At 48.9% G+C, this 12,774-nt stretch overlaps 1 protein-coding gene across 1 annotated transcript; it reads left to right on the forward strand.

Annotated features, from left to right (window-relative positions):
• Positions 1-72: 72 nt before the first annotated feature.
• Positions 73-1,572, forward strand: LOC142844153 (sperm motility kinase-like). The gene has a single exon (XM_075962446.1). It carries the CDS (start codon positions 73-75, stop codon positions 1,570-1,572), a length of 1,500 nt encoding a protein of 499 aa, XP_075818561.1.
• The last annotated feature ends 11,202 nt before the right edge of the window (positions 1,573-12,774 follow it).

A 12,774-nucleotide genomic window follows, 5' to 3' on the forward strand; every position in this document is an offset into this window, starting at 1 on the left:
ATAAACATTCTCATTGGTGTGATTTAAACTGTTTGTTTAAAGTTCCCGTTGTGTTTCAGCGAGAACCTGGCCATGGAGGAGGTCAGAGAGACCCTCTACTGTGACAAGGAGACATTTAGCAGTATCTATCAAATGCTGACAACTCTGGGACGAGGAACTTTTGCCACAATCAAACTGGCCTTTCACGTGCCCACTGTCAGCTACGTGGCTGTGAAGATTCTGGCAAATGTGAATGGGGACTGCGCCCCGAACCACAATGAGGTTGATATAATGAGATCCCTCGTTCATCCGCATATAATCAGGTTCCTTCGGGAGGTGCAGACACGGGACATGACGTATCTCATAATGGATTACGCCTCCAAAGGGGACCTCTTGCGTCAGATTCGCAAACCGGGAGGCTTACAGGAGTGCGAGGCTCGAAGGCTGTTTGGACAGGTAGTACAGGCAGTGAAGTACTGCCACGACAACTGTATCGTCCACAGGGACATTAAGGCAAATAACATCTTGATCGACGCCTCTGGAAATGCCAAGCTCTGTGATTTTGGCCTGGCAGTCAGAGTTGTCCCTGGGACAAAACTAAAGACTTTCTGCGGCACTCTGGCCTACTGTGCCCCGGAACTCTTCGGAGTGGAGCCATACGATGGCTATGCCAGCGATGTTTGGAACTTAGGCGTGCTCCTCTACTACATGGTGGCCAGGCACCTTCCGTTCCAAGCGAGCTCTTCTATGGGGTTGAAGCAGCAAATTTTGGCTGCAAACTTCAGCGTTCCTCATCATGTCCCACTTGATATTTTCAACGTAATCGTGGAAATCTTCATGATCGGCCCCAACAGGAGGCCCACCATCAGTCAAATCCTGACGCGCCCCATGATCAGGAACAGCCAGGCACGGGCATCCATCCAGAGTCTCCCAGGCACCCTGAGCCCTAGCATTGTCGGCACCATGGCAGGTGAAGAAATAATTGAGTGTCTGGAAGTCCAAAAATTTGATCAGGCGATGGCCACATACCTGAGTCTGCAACACCAGGCACCCGGGGGGGACTGCTGCCATCACCAGGTGAAACCCACAACACCCATGGAGCCAGGCCTTGCCCACCTATCCCACCTGCGCTGTCCTGTGGCTGATTCCCTCATTAGCAGCAGCCCGGACAGCAGCAAGAGTTTCTCTCCATCGAAGATCGGGTTGTGTGGCAGCCTGACGGCGAGGGCCCAGACATCCTGCTCTCTGTACCACCCTCATGGGGCAGACCACAATGAGGCTGCAAATGATGCAGAGAAACTCTGCAGCTCGCTGGGGACGACTCTGCGTGTAACCCCCAAAGGCTCCTCCCTTGGGGACACACTGCTGACCACCAGACAGGAAGAGGCCATCAGCCATGGTCAGCCCCAGGATGCCGGGCCAGCTTCCTCCCAAAACCAGAGGCGTCACCGCTGGAAGAGGGTCAAGAAAACCCTTGTCAATGGCTTCCGACACCTATGTTGCTGCCTGCCTCCTGCAGAGAGTAACCATGCCTCCCGTGAGAACCAGGCTCCACAGTCAGGGGATCCTAGAGGCACCCACAGAACCAGGTGAGCACCTTTCTCACTTCATCTGATTTGTACTTTTCCTCCTGTCCTTTGTGATAAATGATGCCTGTGTCCACTATGGCACACTGTGAGCATAACAATCTGTCCCTTCAGAAAGACCAGGTGTCCCCTGAAGTGTGACCTCAGGCTTGTTGAGCAACAGGGGGACAGCAGAGATGCTGAGCCAAGCAGGGAGAGGTGGGGGCAAGGCCAAAGGAGGCAAAGATTCCTTGGAGGAACATGTCGGGTACTTGGGCGCTGCTGGGCAGTGCACTAAGTCTTGTGTGTTTTGAAGTCACTAAGAGTCTCCTTCCTGTGCCTTTCTCTCTGAAGCCCCGAAGAGGTCGAGCCCCAGCTCCATGGCTTCTGAGCCACGGGTTGGGGATCGGTCTGGATGAGATTCAGACAGCCACTCTGGGGACCCATGCCAGATGCCCAGGACACCATCTGGCCACAGGCCCCTCCTGCAGAGGAAGAGCTGTCCACTCCAGAGAACATCTATCTCTCCAGGTAAAATCCCAGGCAGGAAGGGTAGGCTTCCCACAGGGTCTAGCTCAGTGTGGAGGACTGAGGTGCAAAGGTGCCCTAGGCTGTCTTGTGGAACAATAGTGCCTTGCCCTCTCCCCATGCCTGCGGGAACATCAGAAGTGGTGCTCTGGGTAGTGACTGACCTTTGCCCCATTTCTTGGCAGAGAACACGGTCTTCTCCATAGGGTGAGACTTCTCTCCCCCAAGGAGAGTATTCCTAGTCAGCCTGGCCTAAGTTGGGTTGCCAGGTTGAGAATGTGTCCTGCAAGCAGCCCTGTAGGACCGACTCCTCTAGAGGGTAGGCTCCCGCAAGAACCTTTAGCAGGAATCCCCACAAGTAATTCCAGCAGGTTCCATTGCTTGAGTCCTCAGACCCAAAGCTTGGGAAAATCTGAGCTGGGGAGTGAGTGACCCCAGGGCAGCAGAGTCCCCCTCTCCACCAATTCTGCCTTCCAGCTACTCACCTCCTGCCTCTGCCTGCTTGTTCCTTCAAGGCCACCATTCTCATCAGTGACAACTAGCTCCTGCACTTAACACCATGTGCCACACCCTGAGGGACTGGTAGGTGTCAGAGTTAAACCTGAAAACCTAATGAGGGGTCAGCATCCTGCTGTGCCTCCTGCCTCCAACTTGCCTGAGTCTGCCTGAATCTGCACTGGCCAGTGAAATTCTTTAAGAAGGCTTCTGTTTTTCCCAGCCTTTTAAAGGTGAGCAGGCTTTTCCACTTCTTTTGGAGGTGGGTGGGGTGTGCTTCCGGGAAGCTGCCTCATCCATGCCACAGTCACATTGGTAAAATCTCATCTCGTGTTTTTTCTGCCTAGACCTTGCCAAACTGTGACAGCAAGAGACCCAGAGAAGACTGTGCGACTGGTGTGGTGGTCCATCTCTCCAGCTGTCTTCCTCATTAGAACCATCCTGGGTATCTTCTATATTCAAGAATGTGTCCCAGCATTCAGCGCAGGTCGTTGTGATGGCGGATACCCCGGCCTCTGGTGTCACTCTGTTCTCCTGCCCCCCCAAATTTTATGGCGATATCTCCAGACTCGGATCCCCCTCGTTTCTCCTTGGAGCGCTGCGGTTTCAAGATACAGAAGTGTGGCTTATCCGAGCCCCTCCAGACTTTGCCCCACAGTGGTGAGTGGTCACTCTCACCCCACCCACTGGGAGTATCACCCCCCACACACACACTGGAAACTGAACCCACCCCACACTGTGAACCTAGAACTGTAGACAGCATTTCTAATAACTCGGGGAATCAGCCACATTCTGTCCAACCCAGGCTGGTTTCTTAAGTCCCAGCATCGTCTAGCCTCAGTTTCTTGAGTCTGGAACTACAAGTGGGTGTCACATGTTCTTTTGTTTTGGAGAATCATTTTTAATTTGTTTGTTTGTTTGTTTCTTTTTCATGACAGGGTTTCTCTGTAGCTTTGGAGTCTGTCCTGCTGTCCTGGAACTAGCTCTTTTAGACCAGGCTGGCCCTGAAATCACCTGCCTCCCGAGTGCTAGCACTGAAGGCGAGCACAGCCACCACTGCCTGGCTTTGTTTTGGAGAATCTTACCATCCTATGCAGCAGTTAAACTCGGATCTTTCTGCTTCTACCTCCCAATGGCAGCTACCGAGCCCAATATTATACAATGCTGGTGATGAAATCCAGGGCCCATTCATACTAGGCACAAACTCCATATCTGAGCCTCGTCCCTCGCTCGCCTGCCTTAAACATTACTTAGCCATTAACGATGGGGATTAGATTTAATGTCAGCACTCAGGAGACTGAGGCATGGAAATGGTAGGCTTCGCGGCCAGCATGAGATAGGGAATACCAAGCTAGCATCACACACAGAGGGTCTGTCTCAAGAAACAGTCAGGAGCCGGGTAAAGCCAGGTCGTGATGGTGCAGCACATGGGAGGCAAGGGTGGGTGGATCTCCGAGTTCCCTCCCAGCCTGGTCTACAGAGTGAGTTCCAGGACAGCCAGGGCTACACAGAGAAGCCCTGTTTTGAAAAGCAAATATTAAAAAACGAAGCAAGCAAGCCAGGAACGGTGGCACGTGTCTGTTTTCAGTACCTGGGAGGTGATGCATGCTGATCAGGAGTTCTAGGCCTCACCCAAGCCCCACACAACAGAAGTTAGTTGAGACCAAACTCAGTGTTTAGCACCCTAGCCTAGAAAAGCTGCTTCTAGCCCCGGCCTCCCGCTTTGCAAAGGATCTTAGCCAGCCTCTGCTTTCTCCCTTTCTTTCCTCAGCCGCAATGGGTGGCATGTGCCCCTCTCTGGCTCTAAGACTGTTAAGGGCAAACTGGATGGCAAGAGGTGGTGATGCAGGGTCCTTACTGGCAGCCCTCAAGCTGGAGAAGCCACCTTGCTGGCATCGTCAAGAGAGGTGGGAGGAAGACTCACTTGCCTTTTGTAGAGTTCTTCAACCCTGTCCTTGTCTGTTCCCCCTCACTGCCGACTGTCGGTACCTTGTACTCATGGTCGTCTATTTTCTTTGCAAAAGCATATGACTCTTAAACCCCACAGTGTCATATCTATTGGTTCCTTCTAACGAAGAATCCTTTCTTTTTCTCTCCTCTTGTTTGGACTCCGGTTTACTGTATGTAGTCCCGGCTGCCAAGGACCGTCGATCCTCCTGCCCTCAGCCAACTGAGTGTAGGTGGTATAGGTATGTAACTTGTCTCAGTGTATTTTAGAAGTTTTACTTTTTAAATCATCTATGTAGGGATGGATATCCTTCATATTTTAATCCTTCTGCCTCTGCGTACAAATGTAGGGATTACAGGAATTCCACACTAAGCCTGGTTTTTTGGTTCTGAAAACCAAACCCATGTTTCTGCTTGGTGAGGAAGAGTTACCCTAACTGAGTCACACCTAGAACTCAGGCAGGCTAGCCTCAGACTAGGTATTTCTCTCTGTAGCTGAGAAATACCTCCTGATGGAACTGAAGATCTTACACATTGACCCTGATTTCTCTCTCCCCTCTCTTTCTCTCTCTCTCTCTCTCTCTCTCTCTCTCTCTCTCTCTCTCTCTCTCTCTCCCTCTCTCTCTCTGTCTCTCTTTTAGCCTTTCTAGATGACCTGTTTTTCTGACGGAGAGTCTTTAGAAGTTGCACACACAAGGGGTGTAGCTGGACGCCACTCTTCTTCTGAAGCTAGTGAGCTGTGTTCTTTGTGGGGGAGGAAGAGCAGGCTGTCCCAGTCATGTATCATCTCAGAGTCCCCAGACTCTCCCCTGTGTATCCAGGCAGCGTTGAAGGTATGTTCTGACCAGAAGCCCTCGAGTCGCCCGCAACTAACTCCCTATGCACCAGCATGAAACAAAATGGAAGTCACCAGCCCTAACCAGCCCATGTCCCGACCTCAGGCTGATTAAACTAGGAAGATGGAGCCTCACCCCCACTGCTTGAAGGTTTAGTCACCTCACCCCTTGGGGCAATCTCCTATCCCTCACATTTAGACAGTTCTAGGGAGTTTGTGGATTTGTCTTAAAACTAGATGATAGAGCTAGAGTGAAGGTGTATGCCTATAATCCCAGGACTCTAGAGGTTTAGTCTAGTGACTAGCCATAAATTCAAGGCCAGCCTGGCCTCCATGAGGAACAGTAGGCTAGGCTTTGGTGGCTCTCTGTCTAAAACACAGAAAGTGAACAAAGGACTAATGCTCACTTTGCCTAGCATACACACTGGCTCTGGGCCTGGCTTCTTTAGCATAAAATGAAACCAGGTGGAGCATGCCGTGAATCCCGGTATTGGGGGGAAGACACAGGAGGATCAGAGAGTCAAGGCCTTCTTCCAACACAGAAAGTTGGAGGCCCGTCTAGAAGGAATGCCACTCTTTTTGAAAAACCAACAGCACCTACCCCCAAATCTTAATGCCCCAATCTGAGAAAACAGTGACATAGCAGCCCATTCCAACCACGTATTCCTTGTGAATCAAAAGATCTTTCTGACAGAGAGAAGAAATTTGGCATCCAGATGTGCAGGGCTATTTCCTGTGACTCACATCTGGAATTGTCCTGAGCCAATTGAGTTCATCCTTGTGCACAGCACTGAGGATCTGTTGGGTAAGTACTCCCTGCTGGCCCGGTGGGAGGCACTGACAGGAAGGTTTGGGGAGCATGGAGATCCCCACCTGTGCCAATGAGAAAGGCAGGAAGGCTGCTGGCCCTGCCACACATCAGAAACTCTGATGTTGTGCTGCCCCCTTGTGGCACTTCTGTACCAGTTCCGTGTTAGTGAGCCTGGTTTGCTGGGGTCCCTGCTTCAATTCCTGCCACAAACTGGGGTGACTGGGTGTGCTCAGAGGTGGGGTGAGGGGAGGCTTCCACTGCTCTGTACCCATCTGACATGATTCTATCCTTCTTTACTTCATTCCATTTCTACAGTATCTTAATAAAAGAACAAAATTGCCATCATAGACGTTCTGCCCAGGGGTTGTCCCTTAAGAAACTTCGTAAACAACATTGCTGCTTCTTCCTGGCCCCGCTGTCTATAATGGGAAACGATTGTCACTAAGCAAGAGTGTGAAATCGACGCCCTGGGTGAGATTCAGAAGCACAAGAAGCCCGACAGTGACTGTCTGTCTGTACACTGTCTAGTTACCTTGTTTGGTATGTGTTCATGTGCAGAATCCAAGGAAAAGGACCGGCAGGCTTGCTGAAGCTGGCCACCCCGGCACCTGGAGATGGAGACAGGTGAATCTCCATTTTTGTTCTGTTGTTGTGATTTTTTTGTTTTGGAGACAGGGTTTTTCTGTTTGGCCCTTCCTCTCTAGACCAGGCTGGCCTTGAACTCACAGAGATGTGCCAGCTTCTGACTCCTGAATGCCAGGATTGTGGGTGTGTGCCACCTTTGAGGCAGATGCATTTCCACGTCAGTGGCCTTGAGAAAGCCTGTGTTAAAACACAAGGTGCCCAGCACTCGCAACGTGACATTTGACACCGAACACCTGTGCTACACACAAATACCTTGAGCTTGCAAGTGTGTGTGTCTACGGACACCGCTGCACACGTACACAGTGTAAGCATATAGTGTGTGAGTGCATCTGCACACACTTAAGTCAAAATAGTGTAAGGAAACACAAGGTCAGCCTGGGGCGCTGTGGACCTTTAGCCCTAGCACTTGGGAGGCAGATGCAGGCAGGTCTCTGTGACGTCAGCTCGATCTACAACTGCAGAACTTGCTGTCCCAGGAATCCTGGGCTACCCACAGAAGTCGGTCTATAAAAAAAACAAACAAGGTGAAGGGAAAAGAGGAAGCAGTACAAAGTTAGTTGAAGAAGCAGGTAGAAGATCTGACCTCCTCTGCAGGAGCATCCTGCTGGCCAAACCTAGGAGAACGAGACAGGAAGCTGCTCCTGAGAACACTGGGTGGTCCTCTCTGGATGCTAGATTGTTGGCAGAGCCCAGCAAGCCAAGCCATAGGGTATCTTATTACTGCTGAGTAGAATTGAGTTGGTGGGCTGACGAGGTGATCCCAGCTTTTTTAGCACTGTGGGTCACCTGGATGTCTCACCTCTCTGCAGCACGGGACTAGGCGCCTCTCAGAAGCCAAGACCCTGCACTAGGGAGAAAAGAAGGCCACCTTGATCGATTCTACTGGCGCTAACCCCTGCTTCTTCCCCAATCATGGCAATATATGTTTTCTATGTTGGAAATAAAATAGCATTGTTAAATGAGCTAGCTTTTGGTTGTTTGGATACAGGGCCTGTTGTCTGAGAAATCACATCTCCATCACACACAGGCAGCAGAGAGGGAGAGTTATCTGAAGTAGAGAGGGCAAGGCTTTAAGTTCTCTAAGCCCACCCACAGTGACATACTTCCTCTAAGAGGCTCCTGTGCTACAAGTTCCATAATCTCCTGAAACTGCACCATCAATTGGGGACTGAGCACTTACACTCATGAATTTATAGAAGGCATTTCTCTTTCAAACTACCATGCCCACTGAGTTAAGCCACAGGCCCGAGGAAATCTTTAGTTCCAAGGCACCCTTTGCTACAAAATTAAGTCTCAAAAAAAAAAATGTAAAAGGAAGCCTGGACATGGGGGTGCATCCATTTAATTCAGCATTCAGAAGGCAGTGCAGATAGCTCTCTTGAGTGCCAGGTCTACCTAGTGAGATTCAGTCTCCAAAATATATAAATAAATAAATAAATAATAAATAAATAAATAAATAAAACTGTCCGTTGCCGCCTGTAAATTGAAAAGAGAGAGATTTTTGCCAAGTGAGATGGTGTGCGCTCTAGTCCTTGTACTGGGGAGTGGAGGGAAGGAGATTTATTGGACGTTATTTTTGACTAATTAGCAAGCTCAACAAGTCTAGGATTAGTGAGATTTTTTTTTCTCCACATAAAAGAAAGAGCCGGGTGGGGGTGATGCAAGTCTTTAATCCCAGCACTCGAGAGGCAGAAGCAGGAGGATCTCTGTGATTTGGAGAGGAGGTCTAGGAAGAAAGACCTTTTCATGCCTTTCCTGATGATCCCTTGGACTCTCAGAGCAACAGGAAAGCACTAGCCAGGTATAAATGCCTATAATCCCAGCTCTGTGGAGCCCAAGCAGGAGGATCACAAACTCAATGGCAGCCTAAGAACCCGTCTCAAAACAAAAGCCGGAGGTGGAATTCGACAGCAGAATGCTTGTGTTGCATGCCCACAGCCCTGGGTTTGAGCCCCAGCAGAGCAGAAACTACAGGATAAGAGTGGCCTTTGCGCCCATTGGGCTGATAAACTGCTCTGCAGACAATATTCCTGTCATGAAGAACCATGTCTATAACGTATGTTTGAATGTTTCAGGGAATACAAAATAAGTGATTAGAAATGTAAATGTTTAGGGAAATGTAAATGACTTTTGTATATTCAGGGCTGCTTCTTCTTCTTCTTCTTCTTCTTCTTCTTCTTCTTCTTCTTCTTCTTCTTCTTCTTCTTCTTCTTCTTCTTTTTGGTATTTGAGAGAAGGTTTCTGTGTAGCTTTGGTGTCGGTCCTAGAACTAGCTCTTGTAGACCATGCTGGTCCTGAACTCACAGACCTGCTTCTGCCTCCCGAGTGCTGGGATGAATGGCATGCTCTACCAACACCCAACCATACAGGGCTTCATTTTTCTGCCTTTCAATTTTTTTTATTTCTTTCTTTTTTCTCTTTTTCCTTTTTTGGGGGGTGTTGTTTGTTTTTGGAATTTCATATTTTCAAGGTTGGCCTTGAACTCACTATGGAATGAGGCTGGTTTTGATTTTCTTGTGTCCATTTCCTCAGTATTTTGAGTTCAGACATGTGGCAGCAGCCTAGCTTGTGTGTATGTGTGTGTGAACGGGTGGTCATGCGTGTATGAGAGTGAGGGAATCTTTTGGGTGTCTTCTTCTTCTCTCCCCAGCTTACATTTTGAGACAAGGACTCTCACTGAACCTGGAGCTCACAGACTGGCTAAGCTGCTGGGGAGCAGCTTCAGGGATCCGCCTGTCCCAACTGTCCCCAGCTTTTACATGATGGAAGGAATCTGAACTCCAGTCTTCATGCTTACACAGCAGGCATTTTACTGACCGAGGCTTCTCCCACGCCCCTCTTTCCAACCTTTGCAAAGTCTGAAGTTGCTTCTCAATAAGAAAGTGTTTTAAAACTGGATTGTGTAACTCGGCAGTGGTGGCACAAGGACTTGGGAGGCAGGCAGAGGCGGGCAGATTTCTGTGAGTTCAAGGCCAGCCTGGTCTACAGAGTGAGTCCTAACTGCTTCCATCACTACTTAGATACCATGTCTTGAAAAGCAAAAATAAATAGGTAGATAGATAAAATAAAATAAAAAAGCTCCAAATTTAGCCCACACTAGATCGTGGCACACTGTCTCTTGAGTGGTAGGATTGCACCCATGTGCTACCACATCCGGCTTTATACAGAAACTTTGAAGGGCTCAGTGGGGGAAGGCGCTTGCTACCAAGCCTGATGAGTTCAGTCTCTAGACATCCATTGTGGGGGATGAGAAAAGACTCCCTTGGGTTGTCCTCTGGCTTCCACATATGCTCCATGCCACAAATATTCACTCATAAATAAATAAGCACATAATAAAATGACGATAAAAGAAACCAGTACCAAGCTGAGCATGGCGACACGTAGCTTTAATCCCGGCACTTAGACATGATCCTTACTCTACTTAGATCTTGAACTTCTGATTCTTCTAAGTTGAAGGAGAAGGATCAGAACTCTCAGGCCAACCTTGGCTCAACATTTCCCAGTTGGAGGCTAGCCTGGGTTATATGAGACATGGTCGTAAGTAATAAACAAGTGGACCTAGAACCCGTGTGATGCCCTATGCCTTAATCTCACCAGCTGGGAGACAGACAGGATTATAAATGCAAAGCCAGCCCGAGTTACATACCAAGTTCCATGCCTGCCTGGACTGTATAGTAAGATCCTGGCTCCACAAAACAAAACAACAAGGATTAGTTGAATATGGCAGCACATGCCTTTAATCCCAGCACTCAGGAGGCAGAACCAAGAGGATCCCTGTGCGTTCAAGGCCAGTGTATATATGGAGTTTCAGGACTACAGAGAGACCGTGTCTCAAAGCAATGACAAAAAACAAATTCAAGGATTGATTGAGGGAAGAAAAGATAGAAGGAGGTAAAGACATCACACTCTAGTTGGGTATATGTACACACACATGACCACACATGTATGCACATACATACATACACACACACACACATACACACACACACACACACACACACACACACACACACACACACACACAAGCTGAGTTGGTGGCACTTGCCTAATCTTGAATTATTCCCAAGGTCCTGCACATATGATCTTACCACTGCAAAAATAAACAAATAAACGTAAAAATTTAAAGTAGGGACAGTTCACTGCACCATGGGATTCACTACATTATGGAATAATATGGATCTGGGAAGATAAATAAAAATTTCTAAGCCAGGCTTGGTGGCACATACCTGTAACTCCAACACTTGAGAGGCAGAGACAGGAAGATCAGAAGTTCACGGTCATCCTCGGTTAAATATTGAATTTGTGGACAATTTGGTTTTCATGAAACCTTCTCTCAAAAATGAATAAAACCTTGCAGTAATAGGCTCAGTTATTAAGTAGACACACCTGGGAAGACAGAACCTCAAAGAGTTGCCTTCACCAGATTGGCCTGCAGACATGACTACAGGGTGTGTTCTTAATTGTTAACTCATGCAGGGGAGCCTAGTCTCATTATGGTGGATAATGTGATCCTGGGACAGGTGGTTCTGTTGTACAAGGAAGGAAGAGGCTTTATGGTGCCTTTTCTTTGTTGGAAATTCTCTGAGTGGGTTGTGGGGTTTGGAGAGACAGAGACAGTGAGAGACCAGGGCTGGGGGGAATGGGGCTTTCCAAATTGTACAGGAACAAGCTGGGATCTCCAATCAAACATTATCTCTGGAATTCTGCACAAAGCGAAAATTGCCAGCTATAACTAAAATGATCCCAGCAGGCACCGAGGGAATGACTGAGGGAAATTGCCAGGCGGGCATGAGGACCAGAGGACATGGCAAAGCAGGGTGTGTTGCTGCAGCATTGGGAAGGCTGAGAACCGCTGGGCAAGCAGTGAGGCCAACTGATCCCGGGAAGGGACTGCCACTGTCGGCATGACCATCAGGACAGGTATCCTGGGATGGCTGGATGGCTCTTTTTCTGGGTTGCTGTGGGGGGAAATGACGTTAGAAAACTGGTTTGTAGGACTTTAAGTCTCTCTTCAACTCCCCTCTTCTAAGGCTAAGGGCGGGAAGTTCTGGGGAGACAGACTGATGTGCAGATTATGATGTAACTGTAAGGGGCTTACTCTAGCCCCGTCCACCTTCCCTAGACACAGCTGAGGGTTTTGGTTGTTTCAACAGGGCCACACTATGTAGCCTGGCCCACAACTCCCCACCTCCCTGCCTTAGCCTCTCAGTGCTGGGATTCTGGGCATGATCCACCATGCCTGACTACAAAGTGTTCTAAGACTAGAGTCTCATGCCCCATGTGCTAAAAGTCGACCCCAAGCCTTGCCCGTGTTAGCAATTCTTCATTATGTTGTGCGAGTTTGTTCAGAAAGGACAGATTTCAAAGGGGAAATTGTGGAACTGCGAGTGTTGCTCAAGGGTAGAAAGCTTGCCCAGCCAGTCCAAGGTCTGGTAATAGGTTTTCTGCCCCTCCGCCACAATAGGTTTACTGATATGCCAATGAAGCCAAATGGAAAAATAAACAACAGGTTTATTAGAACAATGCCACTCTCAGGTGGGCCCTGTGGCCCCAGAGATTGGGGCCAGAAAAGTCGTTCCCCTGAAAAAAAGCAGGAAGATTTTCTAGGTTGTAGACAAGGGATCATGACATGTCAACCATACAAACCATGGGTTTGTATCTAGGTATGGCTTAGGCCAGGACTTGAGTGACTGGCAACTTCAGAGGAGGAAGCTGCAATAGCCACCAAAAGTATGGCTTTTTGACACCTTTCCTTTGTTGGAGACTCTCTAAGCGGGCAAGGTTTGGAGAGGGAGAGAGACAGGAATGGGGCTTTCTGGATTGTGCAGGGGGTGAGGTTCCAACCATCACTTGGGTTTGATCCTCAGCACTGGAAAAAGAAAGCAGTGAAAAAGACGTGGAATTTTCACTGTGCAGAGGAGGACCCATGCCCAGGCTTTTGCTTTGTGGTAGGAGGAGTGACCCGTTCA

This window comes from Microtus pennsylvanicus, chromosome 2 (genome assembly GCF_037038515.1).
Source record: "Microtus pennsylvanicus isolate mMicPen1 chromosome 2, mMicPen1.hap1, whole genome shotgun sequence".
NCBI lineage: Eukaryota > Metazoa > Chordata > Mammalia > Rodentia > Cricetidae > Microtus > Microtus pennsylvanicus.

Excerpts from the sequence above, each read along its gene's own strand:
- LOC142844153 (XM_075962446.1), top strand. The coding sequence starts at position 73 with ATGGAGGAGGTCAGAGAGACCCTCTACTGTGACAAGGAGACATTTAGC.